Source organism: Prosopis cineraria, unplaced genomic scaffold, assembly GCF_029017545.1.
Source record: "Prosopis cineraria cultivar Desert tree isolate PC_DT_omini unplaced genomic scaffold, ASM2901754v1 PC2, whole genome shotgun sequence".
NCBI classification, from domain to species: domain Eukaryota; kingdom Viridiplantae; phylum Streptophyta; class Magnoliopsida; order Fabales; family Fabaceae; genus Prosopis; species Prosopis cineraria.
Window position 1 is genome coordinate 264,051 of NW_026555333.1, and position 20,253 is coordinate 284,303.

Sequence of the window (20,253 nt, forward strand, 5' to 3'; positions counted from 1 at the left end):
ATTCATGAAATTTTAAAAAAGTATGATAATTTTCATATTTGTAATATATATTAATGAGTTTTATTATATTTATTATAGGATAAGGGTGATTTAATTTATCTTTATTTCAATTTTTTCAATCCATTCATTTCTATTCTAGTAACTAAACAAGATCAAAGTGTTTCTATAAATTAACCGTTTGCAAACTTGCAATGCCTTTCAATATTAATATTGAATAATATCAACCAACAACTAGATATTTAAATCGCGAACGTATATTAAAGATTTAAATTGAGGCCATGACTACTTAGCTTTAGGCTGCTCAGGCCATTGCATATAGCCTCACATGTCACATGCCTCGTTTAAGTTATAATAGTATTGAATTTCACTTTACAAAACATATACCCCCTCCATTTAAAAATATAAAACATTTTTAATCAAATCTTATCATTTAATAAAGTAGTTACTTACTTTCTAATTAACTCTATTTTTTTATATTTATCCTTATTAAACACCCTATAACAAATATAAAGTTATTATCAATAGGGGCACTTTTAGAAAAAAGACAATGATTACACCTCAAAAAATTAAAAATGTTTTACATTTTTTAATATACAACTGCTTAAAAAATATCTTATATTTTTAAATGGAGGGAGTAGTTGTATGAAATCTGAAGATAAACTATAGGGGAGATGACCTTATTTCTTCACAAAATGACTATTAAAATATGTATCGGGTATAAATATAATAAAAAGTGAATAATACAAATATAAAAATATTTCAATGAAAGTTTTAGCTATAAAATTGCACATTTGTTTCAAGATTTTTTTGGTAATGAATATTAATGATGGTAATCATAATAATCGCTATCATTTAAATAAGTTTTAAATTTTAAAATTGTTTAAATTAAGATAAACTATGTTACAATATAGGTTTAATGAGTTAAAGATATTTTTTACTAAAAATAAAATATTACAATTATTTTATCATAAAACATTGATAAATAATTTTGCAACTCACAAACATAAAAAATAATATGAAATTTTATGAGTTACATTACATGATACTAGACCTCTATAATAATTTTGCCTTATACTTTAAAACTTATAGACACAACCCTGATTTAAATAAGATTATTTTCAATAAAAAGATATTCGTACATAATAAAAAATATAGAATACAAGAAATATGATAGTCATATTATCTACAAAACAATTCATTTTAAACTACTCCCTTGGTTCAAAATGTAATCATTTTCTCTCAATCAATCTTGATCCAAAATATAAGTAACCTGGTATTCCTACAAAAATTGTTCTCTTTACCCCTTGTATTTACATATCTTGTATCATAAACTAAAGTTAAAAAGAGAAAAAATAATACACACACACATTCATAGAAACAAAGATTTTATTAATATGTGAATTATTATTACCATTAAAAATTGTTTATATTTCGCAGAGGAGATAGCATATACAAATACCCATGAAATTCGTTGTAGTTTTTTTATACAAAAACTTGGAAAAATTATGATTCGATCCCATACACGTAATTTACTGACAAATAAATCATGTCAAATTAAGAAATTACATCCAAGTTTTGTAAGACTTAAGTGTAATTAACTTGAGTGTAATTTGAGTTTGGGTAGAAAAAATGACATGGCCCCTTTTAATTTGATTTTAACTTACAACTATAGCTTTACAATTTATAAAAAAAAGACTTGTGAATTATAAATTGTTACTCGTAAATTATAAAGTTACAGTTGTAAGTAAAAGATAGATTAATAGAGATATTATTATCTTTACACCATAATTACAAATTACATTTAAGTCCATATTGTTTAAGATAAATTAATCACAAAGTGAAAGATAACTATTGATATTGATAAAAATGTATAAAATAAACAACAAAAAATATAGAAAATTTGCAATTTAAGGCCTTAGGATAAGCTTTGATTTCTTTTTTTTAATTGAATTCTTAAATCACTATTTTTTTCCCTGTATGCAAGTCCTTTTGAGAGAAAAGTATCATTTAATACAAGTCTTTCCATATAATATGATTCTTGATTCTGTTAACTAAAACTTAATATATGATAATGTATGATATTATTATTAAATGGCATGTATGTTGTATCTTGAATCCCTTTTGATCATTTCGGATCCAATCAGCTTATTATATTACTATGGAAAATACTAGATTTGCACAAATTCCTTAGTAAACCATATTTATTTTTCTCATTAGACTTTAATTTTGATCTCATAGTAAATCTGAGTTCTTTTCCTAATTTTTTTCCATACCCTTTCTTGCTGCTCTCCTCTTAAATATTTTTAAGTTGCCAAACTCATATTTAAAAAACTCCTATGATAAATAGAGGTAGGAATATGGGCCAACTCGACCCATGTGAGTTGATAGAAATGTGAGTTGGGTTGAATTTAACAAATTTTTATATGAGTTAGAAAAATTTCAACTTAATCCTTGAGGGTTTGCGAGTTAAATGAGTTAATCCGCCAACTCATTTATTTATTTATGTTAGTTCATTTTTTATGATTTTTTTAAAATACACCTAAATAATAAGTTTTAATTTGATATTTCTTCATGATTTATTATAGATACACCAAAATATTAATTTATAATATTTATACAAAATATATAAATTGATCCGGCTAAATAAGTCATGTTTAACATGGTCTATATTCATAAATTTTTCTCTTTTTTGAATTTTTTAAAAATAATATGAGTTAAACAAGCCAATTCTAGCCCATCAAGGTTAGCCTATATGGTTCATGGATTAAATAGTCTAGGCAAGAAAAACTCATTTTTATTTGGGTCAATTTTTTTCAATCCTACTAGACCTGACCCTTATAACTAGTTATTTAGGTCAATCCACATAATTTAACCTATATTTCGGCTCTATTGATAAACCAACTCCTTTATTCTTTATCCCTTTACCTACCATCTATCTCAAAAAAAGAAAAAAAAAATCAAACTGCACCTTTAGGTGCAATAAATTTTTTTAGTTACAATTAAAAGAAATACTTAAATGGGCCAGATGCATCATATCATCTGTAATCTGTTTAATAAAAATATAATATTTAGATGACATTAACTATAAATTAATTTTAATATTAATGATAAAATTGAGAGAAAACTTAAGAAATTAAATGTGTATTTTATTATAAAAATAAAATTAATTAAAAAATATTACACAAGGTTTTATTTAAATTATTTAAAATATTTTAATTGGACATATTATAAATGATATGGTGTATTCAGTCTACCTAAGTATTTATCTACAATTAATTCAAATTAAACAAAAAATGGGACCTTCCAAATTCTCATTCAACCTTAACAAAAATTATCATTAAAGTATCAATCTTGTTTATTATATATTCCAATCCAATGAAAGAATTCGATAATAGATTGTGTTTGCATATATGCGTTCGGACCACAGGCAGCATTACTGACTTTCCAATTTCTACACTTTTTTTTTTTGGGCAAAAACTGCTTGTAATAGTCAAATACAAGACGCGGGGTTTGACTCCGGTAGACCCAAGAGAGAGTGTGCGCGCAACGGGGTCTATTGTAGTATAGCAGCAAATTAGTGGGAATATATTATATATAATATCCTTATACGATCAGTACAACCGCAAACGGCTTCCTGGTGTCTCTGCTCTGGCGCACACTCGGATAAAAAACCAACAAAACGCTCAGATTCTTCTGTTCATCTGCTCTCAGTGACTCTGAGAATCGCTCTCGAGCTCTACTGCAATGGACCTTCGCCTAGGGCTCCTTACCTCCATTTTTCTCTTCCAGGCAATGACACTCACTCTCCTCCACTTTTCTGCTCCTCATTCTTTCCGTATACAACACCATTTCTTCTATTCATTCTCTATGCTCTCCTTTGAAGCGCTTGATGTTCAGTTCTTTCTTCTTTGCTTCTTTACCCAGAAAATGGACGCAAACTCCAAATTATTGTCATTACATATTATTTTTTCAGACAAAAGTCTGACTCTGTATTATTTCCCCCGGGGGGGTGTCTCCCTGGAGGCGCGGAAAGAATCCCGACTATTTCGATTGCCTGAGTGTGAAACTGGAGCATGTTTGAGAAATCACTTTACCCCTCAACTTCAAGCTACAAAATTTTGGAAAGTGATTTTGTGATTTTGCCCCGATTTTAGAAAGTACTGGTTGATCAAAAAGTTGTCTCATAGATCAGTGGCAGACCGTAGATACGGGATTCTTGTTTTTAGGTCTAAGATGTGTATCAATGGCACCACTCTGTTTGAAATGGATGCCGCTTTAGTTTTTAATTGGAGAGTGAAGATGGAAAGGGAGAGAACTATTTACTGGAGTCACCTCATCCATTTCAGGTGGCTCAGGCTACGTCTAGGTCCCACAGTTGGCTTGCTGAAATTAAGTTCTAGAATGCGAGGGAACATAACATTCCGTCTGCATCTGGTTAGCTGGCTGACTATTTTTTTCACGTTCTTGCAGGGTTTTTTAATTTCCGCTTTTGCCGAAACTGAGAATTTGGCTGCTAGGCTTCTTTTGACTTCCAATGCAACAAGACTCAGGTAAGGCCCATTTTTATGCTTGAGCGGAAAATGTTTTGAGCACGAGTAGTTTGTGTCTTGCAACATATTCCTCCGTCTGGGTTGGCCTTTTATATTAATATTGCATTTGTCAAAAGAAGAGTTTTGACATTATTTAATTGAATCAAGTTCTCTTAGTTCCATCTAGGCCCCATCACATTCCGATAAATCAAGCAACCGAATGATTTGAAGAGTCTATGTCCACATCTGCACTGCATGCAGGAAGAAGTTGGATATCTTCATGTTATCTGTAAAACAAAGATTTAGTTTTTTTATCTTTTTATACAGGGAAAGGCATTCAAATGCATATTGTGCTATGTATGACATATGTGGACAACGTAGTGATCGGAAAGTATTGAACTGTCCATTTGGTTCCCCAGCCGTGAAGGTATATTTAATGGAATTGATCATCCTCCTGAACTAAGAACTTTGTGCCTTGTTTGTATTTTTCTCACCTGGCTGAGAAATATGTGGACAGCGTAGTGATGGAAAACTATTAAACTTTGATTACTGTTATCATTATCATATTAGACGCATCAGTTCTTACAGCTAAAAAATTTCAAACTTCTGATATTTTGAATTTTATATTTCTCAGCCTGGTGATTTGCTTTCCTCCAAGATTCAAAGTTTGTGTCCAACAATTACTGGGAATGTTTGTTGTACAGAATATCAATTTGACACTTTACGGACTCAAGTCCAGCAGGTAAATCCTGTGATCAAACTTTCATAATATTATTTGATTATTGACGTATATTGTGAATGCTTAAGGTTTCATGAATCTGGTATTTGAATTGATCCCAGAATTTTATGCTTTTCCTAGTTCATGTTTCTCTTTTATTTCATTATCAGCATCCATGCTAAAATCTTTTACATATGCTTGGATATACTGTACTTTCTGGCAGGCAATTCCTTTTCTTGTAGGTTGTCCAGCGTGCTTGAGAAACTTTTTGAATTTATTCTGTGAGCTTACTTGTTCCCCAAATCAGAGTCTATTTATCAACGTGACTTCAGTTTCGAAGGTAAGATCGTGGCATCTCCTTTATTTCTTCTAACTTTTATACTGTTGCAACCTTTGTATTGATCCCATAATTTTGTTATTAGTCATTTATCTGGAAAATCTTAATTGATAATTGTTAGCTATCCATTATTTTTAACTATTGCATACTCACAGCATGAAATACATCTGAAATATGCTTCAATTGCCTGTTGCCTTAGTTGATTTTCATAACAGATATTGGCAACAGCATGGTGCAGGTTATGTACCCTAATATACAATTTCAGTTCTAGAACATGTCTTAAACCTAGCAATTTTAGTGTGCATTCTGTGACAGTTAAGCTTCTTTAGTTGGATATGCTATCAAATATTAACTACTGAAAGACGCTGATATTCTGCCCTTTGTTGGTTATATTAAAGATGGTGGCACACTACTGAAATGATTTTAGAATGCAATTATTAATCTGACTTCACTCTTACAATTTTCAGGTTGGTGATAATTTGACTGTGGATGGGATTGATTATTATATAACTGATGCTTTTGGGGAAGGGTTGTATGAATCCTGCAAGGAAGTGAAGTTTGGTACCATGAATTCTCGTGCTATACAATATATTGGTGCTGGTGCTAAAAATTTTAAAGGTAAATACTATTGACGTTCTAACCAAACTGTGTTCAGTTGTTCCCCATTCTTATAGCCTTGAAACATAGATACAAAACATTAGTGTTGTGACAATCCTTTTGACAATGATTATAGTGACAATATTTTCATTTTGATAGGGATTGCTTGGATACAATTGGTTTCTTTATTTCAATTGCTGTAACATTTAATGCTTGTATTGGAATTGCTTTTATCAGAGTGGTTTGCATTTATTGGTAGAAAGGCACCTCTTGGTGTTCCTGGTTCACCGTATGCAATTACATTCCGCCCAAATGCTACTGCATCATCTGGCATGAGACTTATGAATGTTTCAACCTATTCATGTGGTGATATTTCTCTTGGGTGTTCTTGTGGTGATTGTCCCTCATCTTCAGCATGCTCCAACATTGCTCCTCCTACCATCCAAAAGATGGATTCGTGCTCCATAAGAATTGGATCTTTAACAGTGAGAGCATTTTGAATTTTTCTGCGTGCATTTGTTTTCTTCTTTTTATGGAAAAAATGCAGCTGAAGTCTATTGGTTGTTCTTCTCTAACATGGTCCTCCTTTTGACACCTGTAGGTGAAGTGTGTTGACTTGATTTTAGCAATTTTATACATCATACTGATTTCTGTGTTCTTGGGTTGGGGATTATATTATCGGATAAGAGAAAGGAAGCCATTGCCTGCTGCAAAATCTGTTTCTAATGTTGTTAGTGGTGGTATGCTGCATTCTCTTGATATGGAGAAGGAGGAAAATCTTCCAATGCAGGTAGTTGTATCAGTTAAAGTTTGATATTTATTCAGTGGGACATCTTTGAGAACCATCTTCGTTATTTTCATTTTGACTTCCTTGTTCTTGCACCATTTTCTGACAATGAAACTTGTTGATTGGCATTGATGATTTCCAGATGCTTGAAAATGCTCAACAAATCAGACAGAGTGTCCAACTCTCAGCTGTGCAAGGTTACATGTCAATTTTTTTCAGGTCACTGTCTATGCCATCAATGTGCTTATCAGCTTTAATTGAATATTTCTGACCTTGATTTTACAAATGTGATCAGGAAATATGGATCATACGTTGCTAGAAATCCAATTATGGTTTTGTGTTCATCACTGGCTATGGTTCTTCTACTTTGTCTAGGTCTAATTCGGTTTAAGGTTGAGACACGGCCTGAAAAAGTATGTATGAAGTAAAGACTCTTACTAATTTAAGTTCTCTGTTTAATTACATACAATTTACAAACGTGCTTTCTGATATTCAATCAGAGTTTTAATCACTGCATGTCTAGCATACATAATGTGAATGTGCGTCCAACTTGTGTCAGACATGACAAAACTCTTTTGAAATGTCCTCGCCTCATGGTTATCATTCTATACATTCAGTTCAAAAACGTCCTGTTCTTTGTAATTTTCAACCAATTTTTTTTTTTTTTTGCTAATCTGTTTCACTCTGATGCCTCAACTGATTTCCTTTCTATTTTTAATTTATTGCTGTTTTTGGTTTCTGGAGATTTTTAGATATGGGTTCTTTTCTGTGATAGTGTGGGTATTTTTATCACATATTTTAAATGTGATGCTTACTTTTGTGTAGAATGCCAAGTGGCTCTTTATATCATGAATTCATGGTTAAAAAACGTTGCTAACACAAGAATCCACATGTTCGATTGGGGAAATATTTTTGGTTGTAAAAAATCATATTGTATGAAGAGGTGATGCTGGGTTTGCTTTTTTTCAAATTCAAAATAACCATTTGAAATTGTGAAATCAAATGTAATGGTAATTATTTATGCAAGAATGGTAAAATTATTGAGGTTTTAATCTTTTATAGATTATCAACAAAAGTATTAGAACGATAAAGTTGCTACCTATTACTTTTCTCATTTCGATATGATATGATACATTGATTTGGAGTTTGTCATATAATTTTGTCCACTTTTCAGCTGTGGGTAGGACCTGGGAGTAAAGCTGCACAAGAGAAACAGTTTTTTGACAGCCATCTTGCTCCATTTTACAGAATTGAACAGGTTCTTACTGGGAACCATTTCTTTTTTTCCTCTTTGATAGACCAGCTTTATCTAGTTAATTATCATGCTTGTGTTAAACGTATCACATACTAAGCATTTCAATGGCAAGACTATTGAGCAGTGCAGCATTCAACATCTGATTCTGTATTATAAATGTTTCTCACTCTCTATATTATTTGTCTAATCCTTCCCTGGTATTTCATATTATTCAGCTATTTTTTCCCTCCTCTTGTGTAAAAGAGACATAAATTTTAGATGATGAAATGCATCTGAAGGCAAAATTTATGGCATAAAATTGCTTTCCTAGAAAAAGAATCTACCCAAGATACTTGCCTTGCCAAAATGGCATACAGGCATTTAGTCATACAGTTGTACTCCTCAAAGTTCTTGTCATTTTTCTTTCAGTTTGGGGCTGATATTGTATGACCTTCCTCATTTCTAGTCCGTGTCCTGCAAGATTTGTAAAGACATAATCATGTAATATATATAATTTATCATTCTGATAGGTACTTAAGTAGGATGGGGAACCCTACCTCAAAAGCTAGCAGAACCAACCCACTTATATACCCCATTGAGCATCCCATACCACTCAATGTGGGACTTGGTATCCCATACTACCAAGTCTCTATCACATTCCTTGTTGATTTAATGAATGACAATGGCCTATTTATTTTGCAGCTCATTCTGGCAACGATTCCTGATCAAGAGAATGGTACATCATCAAGCATTGTCTCAGAGGACAACATTAAGTTCCTTTTTGAAATACAAAAAAGGGTATGCATTCTGCTTAATAATGCTACTAAAATAATAATCTTGATTATCATGTTGGATTGAAAATGTTGCTCTCAGGTTGATGCTGTCCGTGCCAATTATTCTGGCATGACAGTGTCCCTGCAAGACATCTGCATGAAGCCACTGGACCAGAATTGTGCCACTCAAAGTGTCCTGCAGGTACATCCATTAATTCACTGCCATAAAACTCTGGGTTTTTGTGATACCGATCAGAATGCATATAGTATCAGTATCTCATCAGAATGTTATACTTATACCTTTTCTTTTCAATTTTCTTCTTGTTTACAGTACTTCAAAATGGACCCTGGAAATTTTGAGAAGTATGGGGGAGTTGAACATCTGTATTACTGTTTTGAGGTAACAATTGCCAAATTTGATCTTAAAGTTGATTGTAAGCATTTATATTTTTTATCTTCAGCATTTTTGCAAGTTAAAATGCTGAACAGTTTCCAAAATATTCTGCCTGACAGTGCAATTTTTTTTCATGATAAATGATCTCACTTTCTGTGTGGTTATGCTCTTTATGGTTTGAAGAATGAAAAGTTGGAAACTTGCCTACTAATTAGATAGCTTTAATGGATGCATTCATTACAAATGCTAATATAATACAAAGAAAAATATTTCTCTTGAAACATTAAATTTCTGGTGTCACTAGTAATGATACATTTGTCAAGTATATGATTTTTTTCATCAAAAGCTTCTTCTCTCTATATGGAATTGATGCCTATAGCCTGCAGAAGTTGGGGGAGAGAGGCAGTTTCTGTAGTATTTCTTATAATTAATATCACATTACATTGAATCTCTCTTGAAAGATTTTGAATATGCTATTTTTAAGTCTATATTCCTCATTTTCTGTTTCTTGTTATGTGGAGACACACATCTGAAAGCAATATCCTTTGTATGAATAGCTGCATTTTATTTAATAATTAAAACAAGCTTGTTCCCAAAATGGTTTTACCAGAGTTGCTGATTTTGTAAAATTGTATTCCTCAGCATTATTCCTCAGCAGACCAATGTATGAGTGCATTTAAAGGTCCTCTTGATCCAAGCACTGTTCTAGGAGGCTTCTCTGGGAACAATTATTCTGAGGTGCTTTCTCTACTCTCCTAGTTTATGAAATGTGAACACAACTGATTTTTGCAGAGCATGAATTAACTATGTTATTTTTATTCAAGATAGGCATCTGCTTTTGTTATAACTTATCCGGTGAATAATGCTATGAATGAAGAGGGGAATGAAACTACAAAGTCAGTGGCTTGGGAGAAGGCCTTTATACAGTTGGTGAAGGTTTGCACTTTGTTCTTACTGTGCTCCTTTTTCACTTGTCCTTTTGAGCTACCTGAGTCCTGATTTCTAGCTATAGTGGCCATGTTAAGTCTAGACCATGAAAAATGGGTCTAGAGTCCAGACTCAGGATATCTGAGATGGTACCCAATAACTAATTCGCAGTTCCAAATGAACTCTTGGGTCCTTGGGATTTGCATAACTTTCTGATACCAATAAGCATAAGATGTTTTGGAAGTATTCTTGCATTTTTTCCCCATAATGTGACTCAGTTGTGCTTATTATTTGGCTTTCTTTAATTGAGTTTCTGTGGTTAATTGCTTTGTTCTTCTTGGCCTATTTTCCTCCCTTATTTCATTACTTTGTGCTGTTGTTGATAGGATGAGTTGCTGCCAATGGTTCAATCTAAAAATCTGACACTTGCTTTTTCATCTGAAAGCTCCATTGAGGCAGAATTAAAAAGAGAAAGCACTGCTGATGCCATAACCATACTGGTAAAATCTCTCGAGTCTTTTTTTTTTTTTTTGAATGTTTGATACCCATTTATCTATTCCTTTAACAAGAAAAACTTCAAGTTTTTAATGATTATTTTTTGAGAATTTTAATATTTTTATGCTAATGAATGTAAACCTTGTCCCTCATTTTGTTGCAGATAAGCTATATTGTGATGTTTGCATATATATCTCTTACTTTGGGGGATACACCACGTTCTTCTTCCTTCTTCATTTCATCTAAGGTGCTGTCCCAACCTTAGCACGAAGCCTCTTCCTCTTTTATCCCTTTCTCTAATATCTGATCTTAATGAGTTCACTCTGTTGAAATACCTTTTTGTAATTGTTCATAAATAATTGCATAAGTTATGGATTGCAGGTATTGCTTGGTCTTTCAGGAGTAACGGTTGTTATGCTGTCTGTCCTTGGATCAGTTGGATTTTTCAGTGCTATTGGTGTAAAATCGACACTGATCATCATGGAAGTTATTCCATTTCTTGTTCTCGCTGTAAGTGTTCTTCTTATGCAGATATCAGATGTGGCTACTAACGATAAAATAATTTTGACTAGTGAAGAGAATTGTTTGAGGCAGAGTTTCATGGCATGAAGATGTCTTTTTAGGAATTCTATATATTCTGCCAACATAAAAATACATCCTATCATAAAATGCAAAATTAAAATAACAACAACAACAATAAGCCTTTATCCCACTAGGTGGGGTCGGCTACATGGATTGCAAGACGCCATTGTGCTCTATCATTTATCAAGCTTTTAGGAATATTATTAATTAAGAAATCGCGTTCAACAACTTCCAAGAGTGTTCTCTTAGGCTTTCCAAAATGCAAAATTAAAACAAAAAATAGATTTTTTTTTTAATTTTGATTTGGATTACTCATCATAAGTGCTTGCACTCAAGGGCATGCCCGCACACATGTAATTGCCTGTCAATTCATGTGGTGTTCGAAGCAAAATCTCAGATTTTAGTTTAATGCACCACATAACCATGTCTAACTACAAACAGTTATGTATGTTTCACATAACTATGTTTTACTATATAACTGTTTTAGAAACCTTTTCGCAGTTCTAATTGTGACCTTTGTCCATGTATATGGGACAAAATATAAAAGATTTTCTTTAAAAGCCTGACTAGGAATCATCATTGTAGCCCTGTAGGAATGCCTAATTAAAGAAATTTCTAGTTATCTTCTCTAAATAATACCATTCTATTGAAGCTAGAACTTGATAAACAACATTGAAGCTAGAGCTTCTAGGCAAGAAGCTTTTCTATGAGAAACATTTTTATGCTAATCAGGGAAACCGACTGAGAAGTGAGACAGACTTGGTTGATAAGCTAAAATAAAGGGTTAATATTCCACCAAATATATTGTGAGAACAATTTGTATAATTTCTTCTAACACAGACATTATAATATGAACTTGTCCCCTCTCTTTTGTTCCCTTGCTGGTATATTTTTCTTAGTTTAATAACAAAATTATATAGTATAAGTAATCCATTGATTCTACTGAAGACAATATATAATATTATCGCCAATATAAGTAATCTACCTATGTATTATTATTTATGCTGACGATTCTTTGGCTTTTCAATGTTTATCTTTGTCTTAGGTTGGGGTGGATAACATGTGCATACTAGTTCATGCTGTGAAAAGGCAACAACTGGAGTTGCCTTTGGAAGGACAAATAAGCAATGCCCTTGTGGAAGTTGGACCATCCATAACATTAGCTAGTCTATCTGAGGTTTTAGCATTTGCTGTTGGAACTTTTATTCCCATGCCTGCATGCCGAGTATTCTCTATGTTTGCAGGTAAACTTGTCATTCCATGTGTTCTTTTACAACTTTGTGGTAGTGTCAGCATTCCTTTTATGTTGATGCTAGTTTTCAACTTTCCATTGTGTTCTTTTTCACAGCATTGGCTGTTCTTTTGGACTTCCTTCTACAAGTTACTGCCTTTGTTGCTCTGATAGTTCTTGACTTTTTACGATCAGAGGACAGGAGAGTTGATTGTTTCCCATGCATTAAAGCTTCTTCATTGCATGGTGATACTGATAAAGGTTATTACTAAGATTTTAAAAATTAAGGCTCCTAGTGCCACTTCAATCTTTTATTGCCACATCTTTTTCATTTATGTCCAGCTATTTTTTTGACATGTTGATTTGTAACTTTAGGTATTGAACAGAGAAAACCTGGCATATTGGCTCGATATATGAAGGTAATTGGCATTAGTTAAACCATTGTCTTCTGTGTGTGTGTGTGTGAGAGAGAGAGAGAGAGAGAGAGAGAGATAATGATAAAACTGTTATCATCTTTTACTTGCACTTTAAAGGAACAAAACCAAAAGGCTAAACTGCTGAATTGCAACTTTGTCAAGCGCAGTGCCTGAAGTATTCAACCTAGAATAACTGTAATTTGTTATGTTGTATGAGGAAAGATTTGTAATTGGGATGCTAGGTTTCTTGCTGTTGATAAAATTGTAATTCTAATTTGGAAGTTTGCTTATCAAAAGACGTTTACCTTTCAAGTTCGTGTTGTCACTTTTGCATGCTTTTCATACAAATTATCTCTCGTCCAACTACTTGGGTTCACTCTGATCCCCCTCTTTATTGGCCTCCTATGGTTCTCTCTCTCTCTTTTCCTTTTCAGGAGGTTCATGCTCCCATTCTGAGTATTTGGGGAGTAAAAATGGTAGTCATTGCTATTTTCTTGGCATTCACATTTGCTAGCATTGTAAGTTTTCTTTATTTTGGTTCTATAGTCTTCTTTGAGATCAACTAAATTTTTCCCCTTCGTGTGTATATTTATTATTTTCTAATTTGTCATCATCCGAACCACGTAGGCATTATGCATTAGAATTCAACCTGGTTTGGAGCAGAAGATTGTTCTACCCCGAGATTCTTATCTTCAGGTTCAATATTATCACCGCCTCATGTTTTATACCCTTTATTTCATATTTAAGCGTTCAAGATCTATATCCTTTTCCTGCAGGGATATTTCAATAATGTTTCAGATTATCTCAGAATTGGACCACCGTTGTATTTTGTTGTAAAGAACTACAATTACAGGTATTTCTGGATCATGCTTTTTTCTGATCCCGCTGTGTTGCAAAGTAGGCATATTTATATAATCGGTTTGCTCCACAATCTTGTCCATTCATGTAGATAATTTGCTACCAATGCACGTATCTATCTTATCTGTATGTCACAGTTAGATGTACAAGCATGGATGAATATCTTAAACTTTGATATATTATTTCCCAAACTTCCATATTTAGTCACAGTATTGTTTGCCATCATACCGGTTGTGATTGCAGTTTGTTTGCACATGGTTGGCCCACATTACTCTGAATATAGAAAAAGTTTGCCATATTAGATGTTGAAATAGAGTTGGGTCCCACCTATCATGTGGGTCCCATGTGGATTCCACTCCATCTCTCTCTCTCTCTTATTTTGAACAATTGAGGAAATTCAACATGAAGGACTTCGGTAGGAACCTTAGTAACTTGTGATTTCCTACACCTAGCATAGGTCTTCCATTCTCCATCCTGTCTTCCTTGGTTGAGAGGTAGGATGGATCAAGAGTTGTTTCACCTTATCAATGTTTGTAGATCTATTTGGGTTATTGTATTTTCTTCATTGTTCTGCATCTTAATTTCTTAAAATATGTCGTGCATATGTTTCTGAAAGGAAATCTTACAGATTGCAACCTTTTCTTATACCTATAAATGTCAAAGATGATTCACTCTCTTGTTCTTCACCTCAGCTCAGAATCAAGGCATACGAATCAGTTGTGCTCCATTAGTCAATGTGATTCAGGATCTCTTTTGAATGAGGTATAACATTAGCTTATCTGGTGCTGATTAACTTCTTGTGATTCAGCATTTGACTTTATAAATTCAGCTCTTCACAATTAGACAAACATTTACTTATAGTAGTTTGAACCTGCAAGCCTAGCTATCCAAATTCCTGTTTGTATTGATTGATTCTTTAGGTTGTTTTTATTTTCCCTTCTCTTTTCTTGTTTTGGGCTCTTGAATACTCATTGGTATGCATTTTGTATTCACCTATAGATTGCAAGGGCGTCCCTAATGCCAGAATCAAGCTATATTGCCAAGCCAGCTGCTTCATGGCTTGATGATTTTCTTGTGTGGATATCTCCAGAAGCATTTGGATGCTGCAGAAAGTTTACAAATGGGAGTTATTGCCCACCTGATGATCAGGTCAATTTTGTTATGACTGGTGTCGGACCAAAGAAATTTCATCTCTATTTTATCTTTATATTTAGTTGCAGAATTTGAGAATCTTTCAACATTGTTCTGAAATAGTCAGACCTTTGGTCTCACTATTGGAGAATGATTAACTGAGTATTTGATAATAACAATTCAAATAAATATCAGGATATTCTTTCTTGGTGGATATATTCATAAGAATCAAGGGAAATATGGAGAGTAAAGATCAACTGGAGTAGGAGAGGCAAATAGAATTTTTTTGTAGCTGACTTGCATGAATTAATTTGGTTTCCAGCCTCCTTGCTGTGCTCCTGATGAAGGTTCTTGTCAGGCGGTTGGAGTATGCAAAGATTGCACTACGGTAATCAGCATGTTCTGCACTGGACAAAAGTCTGGTAGTTTTGTAGCATGAATTAGAATGGTTTATTGATTCTCGTGATGTTTTAAACACAACTATGTGAATCGTGCAGTGTTTCCATCACTCAGAACTTCATAATGATCGCCCTTCTACAGAACAATTTAAGGAGAAACTGCCATGGTTTCTTAATGCTCTTCCATCTGCTGACTGTGCAAAAGGGGGTCATGGGGCTTACAGCAGCAGTGTTGACTTGAAAGGTTTGTTGGGTTATAGAAGTATTTTTCCTTCAAATGTAGGCATGAATGTTTTAAAAATTGGTGCATTTTCTAGTTTGTTTGGCTTTACAATTGTCTCATTAAGTTGATCATGTTTTTGGTTGCTAGACTATGATGGTGGCATTATCCAAGCGTCATCATTCCGTACATATCACACTCCACTCAGCAAACAGGTAGCAATACTATCTTATTTGTTCTATGATTTCGTAGTATCAGCCAGCCCCAGATTTAACAGTAATAATGTTCTAGGTTGACTACGTTAATTCCTTAAGAGCTGCTCGTGAGTTCAGTTCAAAAGTTTCTGAGGCTTTAAAGGTAATGTTCTTAGGAGTTCACTTTACCCCCTATCACAAAAGGAATTTAAAGCAAAATATAATAATGATTTGAGAGAGAAGATTAATTTCGTGCTCATCCTACGGTATATGGGAATATTAATACCTTGCAATTGCTGCAACAAAAATTATTGGCATAGTTGTGGATTTTTGTGTATTTGATTTTACTGCGCCCAGACTGACAACTTTTTCTGCTGCAGATTGAGATCTTCCCATATTCAGTGTTTTATATGTTTTTTGAGCAATACCTTGATATATGGAAGACCGCACTAATCAACCTTGCTATAGCTATTGGTTAGTGTTGACATTAAGAAACTAAGATATGCTTTCATTATCTATTGCCATCATTCATGTGGTCCAATTAAAATACAATGAATATTGCCCCACACGCACATGGGGTAAGGATCTGTCACATCATGTGACAACTTTAGCTTGGAGGATGAGATGACGGAATTGGATCTTAATGGGTACATCACAAAGTAGATCTTCTAACTTATGTACCCCATTCCCTATGACTCGCACCCTACCCCCATCCATCTTTTAGCGCAAAGTGTGGCCTATGACTTTAAAGAAAAAATGAACATTCACAGCTTTAAAATTGGATGAAACTAATGGAGACTTGGTAGTATGGGATATCAAATCCCACATTGAGTAGCATGGGGTATATAAGTGGGTTAGTTTTTCTACCTCAAAATCTAGCTTTTAAGGTAGGGTTCCCTATCCTACTTGGATACCCATTGATGCCATCCTTGTTGCCAATTTCGTATCTGGCCACCCACTGAGGGTTCTGACCAGAAGAAGGCTGAGTTAAGTGTCATGGAGCGCAACCATTGGAATGTCGACTTTCTATAGGGGGGCAATTGATGGAGCCGTGATAATATGGGATACCAAGTCTCACATTGAATAATATGGGATGTTCAATGGGGTATATAAGTGAGTTAGTTCTCTCACCTCAATAGCTAGCTTTTGGGGTAGGGTTTTCCATCCCACTTAGATACCCCTAAAAAACATTCAAGGATAACTAGATTTAACAATAATCTATTTGTATATGCCAGCTTTGTATTTACTTACAATGTGTGTACCCGTTGAATTTGCAAAATATTAATTATGTGTTGTATTAATGTAACAGGAGCAGTATTTGTTGTGTGCTTGGTTATCACTTGCAGGTGAATATTAATTTTTTTTAGCCATTGGTTTAAATGTAGTCTTTGGCTTTTTAGCTTTATCAAAGGGATTATCAAGGGTTGTTTTTTATTAATTAATAATGTCTTCATCTTATTCACTTGTGTTTTTTTGTGTTTTGAACTTCAATGTAGTTTATGGTGTTCAGCAATCATTTTGTTGGTGTTGGCCATGATTGTTGTTGATCTTATGGTATGTTCCATCATTTTTAGGCGTCTTGTGTTTCTTCTCTTCCCTGCTAACTGAACCCGCTATCAGTTTAGAAATTTCTAGTTTATCTGTCCAATATCTTTTTGGATTCTCACGAACAGAAAATTCTCTTGGTCTACAGTTCTTTTACTTACAAGTTGTGCTTTGTAGGGTGTGATGGCACTTTTGGACATCCAGTTGAATGCTGTCTCAGTTGTCAACCTTGTCATGTCAGTGGGCATTGCTGTCGAGTTTTGTGTGCATATTGCTCACACCTTTGCTGTCAGTGCTACTCTGCAATTCATTTTTGCAAATTTGATTTATATGAAAAGCATGCTTTCGTTAAAATTTAAGTACATCATCTCTTCCTACTTCCCTCTTGATTTAGGTGAAACTAATGAGCAATTGTTTTCCGTATCTTCTGTTATAGTCTTTTAATTGAAGTGATTACATCAGGAAGGAAAAAGAATGATAATGACAACATGTTGCTTAGGTCCTCTGAAATTTAATCGTTTCCTAATATTATTTCACGATCTTTTACAGGTAACAAGTGGAGACAAAGAAAAACGTGCTAAGGAGGCTCTGGGTACAATGGGAGCTTCAGTTTTCAGGTGATATACCAGCAGAAATCTTTTTTCGTATTTCCTGACTTCTCTTCAAAACGCAAGCACATGCTGTTCAGCACCAATTTCACATCCAGTGAAAAAGGAAATCGACGTGCTACATCAGAATCCACATCCATATCCAGTCTTGCTCTAATCTGCACTGTTACTTTGTTTTGACACAGTGCATTCCTTTGTGATTGCAGTGGGATCACTCTGACAAAGCTGGTTGGAGTTATTGTTCTTTGTTTCTCAAGGACTGAAGTTTTTGTGGTATTTTTGATAAATCATCCTTTGTTTCTGGTCAGTAGGAAGTATGTATAAGAATTCTTGTTTATAATTTACCTTCTTGTTTTGCAGGTATATTACTTTCAAATGTACCTGGCATTAGTACTACTCGGTTTCTTGCACGGACTAATTTTCTTGCCGGTCAGTCATCCTTGTTGATTTCTTGTTCTTTTCTTTTTAAGTCAAAATGGACTGCGTTAAAAAACAAAAAGCAGCAGAATACCTGCCAGTGCGCTCTGGTGCGATAGATTTTATGAAGTAACATGTACCTGTTGGGGTCTGGGTGATGTTCAGTTTTCTAACTCGTGGGTAACAAACTCTTAAGCAATTTACCCGCCAATAACCCTAATGTTTCAAATAATATCTGGGAGAGAAATGTTCTACTTTTCTTTTTGTCGTTCAAGAAAACCTTGAGAATTTAAAAATGATGTGAACAGTTCTTTATGAATAAAAAACTATATACTGCATTCAAAAAGGAACAAGAAACAAGTTTACGTCAAGTCATTACAAACGTTAGACTCCCTTTCATCATCCACCACTTTTTGGCATGCAGGTGGGGGTTGATAAGGAACAAAACTGTCTAAACTATGGAAGATCCCAGCTATGCGTTAGCTCATTGATTTTATTCTCTATACATAAAATGAATTGAGAGTCGTCACTCCCTCCTAAAAAAACATTAAGCAATATCAATAATATCACCATAGGGGTGACTTATATTTGGATGCTTCAGATTCCGCATGACAAATAGAGGCGAAGACTCTGCACCTAGAACGTTACTAGTAAAAAGTGATTTAGAAAGAAAAAAAACTCCACCAAATTGGAAAGTACAATTTTCAGGGTTGGTTGAAAGCTTCGATCAATTAAAATTTATGTCAGCTAACCAAATTTCATCTCAAGCCCGTTGACCAGCACAAACTGTTAGAGAACCTTCACTAGAAAACCTTTTTCCGTGGAGCTATCATAGTTTTTGGTCTACTCTTGGAGATTAGTAGCATGCATTGTTGGGAAGGCAACGCCATCTTTATTGGTTTTTCTTTGTCAATGTTTAGCAAGTATTGTCAAATGGATTTGTACGACAGTCTGTAAACTGTTTGTGTTTATGTTTCTTCTTTTTGCTTATTTATTTATTTATTTCAGGATTTTATTTTTTTTGTTTCCTAGCATTTCGTTTATTATGGGTATGACAAGTTTACTGTTTGTGAAAACATGGTTTCGCTACGTTCAATGTGTTTTCAAATATGTTCTATGTGATAGTATTACCAGTAATCCCCTGCATTACAAAATTATAAATGCTTTCTCATGCTTGTGTACATGTTGATTTCATTTATGGACTCTTGGGGTTGAAGCTAAAAACAATTCTCCATCGATTTTGTTGTTTGGGAATAATAGGTGGTATTGAGCATCTTTGGCCCGCCATCAAGAAGCGTGCAAATTGAGCAGGGTGAAGATCGGTCATCAACCTCGTCATAACTTGTGGACATGAGGTTACAAGCGTCTGATGCACAGGTCGCCCTCGCTAATTGTAATATGCCAAACAGTAAGTGCCCGCAATGTATAGAGTGACTTGAGGGAATAGTAAAACGGTAAGGTACAAGAAGAAGAAAGAAAGAAAGAAAGAAAAGAACACCAAATTTTGTCCCCCTAGCATTAGTACTTGATATTGTTGATGAGAGGGAATCAGAATTCATGGTTGTGGGGTAGCAAACAGAGTCATCTATATTACTATATACTACATAATATCTAACGATGGCACCAGGATTATCTCGAACTTGAGTAGTGGCTTTAGCTTTTATTTAACTCAGACGGGGAGGTTGACTCGGTGTTACTTATTCTCTGTTCGCAACTCCTGGTGATATTTCGCACCTGATCCATTAGCAACCAAACGCCCAAAGCATGCTCCAGCTTGATTCTAGTGAATCATTCATATTCAAATGGTCTTGTAGCATTATTTTATTCAACCGGGGGGGGGGGGGGGAGAATGTTCTTTGCGT

The 20,253-nt window shown here is 34.0% G+C and overlaps 1 protein-coding gene across 3 annotated transcripts; it reads left to right on the top strand.

The window, feature by feature from the left end:
- The first annotated feature begins 3,617 nt into the window (after window positions 1–3,617).
- On the top strand, window positions 3,618–20,091 carry LOC129303256 (uncharacterized). 3 transcript variants are annotated; one of them, XM_054942453.1, is made up of 39 exons: window positions 3,618–3,789; window positions 4,471–4,550; window positions 4,857–4,956; window positions 5,164–5,271; window positions 5,471–5,587; window positions 6,052–6,202; window positions 6,419–6,666; window positions 6,783–6,974; window positions 7,111–7,187; window positions 7,264–7,381; window positions 8,143–8,226; window positions 8,905–9,000; window positions 9,076–9,177; window positions 9,307–9,375; window positions 10,012–10,107; window positions 10,198–10,305; window positions 10,683–10,796; window positions 10,955–11,038; window positions 11,173–11,301; window positions 12,419–12,617; window positions 12,800–12,865; window positions 12,980–13,023; window positions 13,455–13,538; window positions 13,648–13,716; window positions 13,797–13,873; window positions 14,571–14,640; window positions 14,878–15,027; window positions 15,332–15,397; window positions 15,507–15,651; window positions 15,778–15,842; window positions 15,919–15,984; window positions 16,202–16,295; window positions 17,131–17,167; window positions 17,318–17,375; window positions 17,544–17,654; window positions 17,916–17,983; window positions 18,181–18,247; window positions 18,335–18,403; window positions 19,652–20,091. In XM_054942453.1, exons 1-39 carry the CDS (start codon window positions 3,745–3,747, stop codon window positions 19,730–19,732), a joined length of 3,804 nt encoding a protein of 1,267 aa, XP_054798428.1. In that variant the 5' UTR covers window positions 3,618–3,744; the 3' UTR covers window positions 19,733–20,091. The 3 variants fall into 3 exon arrangements, with proteins under 3 accessions (XP_054798428.1, XP_054798426.1, XP_054798427.1); XM_054942451.1 differs by having other exon boundaries at window positions 3,619–3,789; window positions 12,722–12,865; XM_054942452.1 differs by having other exon boundaries at window positions 3,619–3,789; window positions 6,783–6,971; window positions 12,722–12,865.
- The last annotated feature ends 162 nt before the right edge of the window (window positions 20,092–20,253 follow it).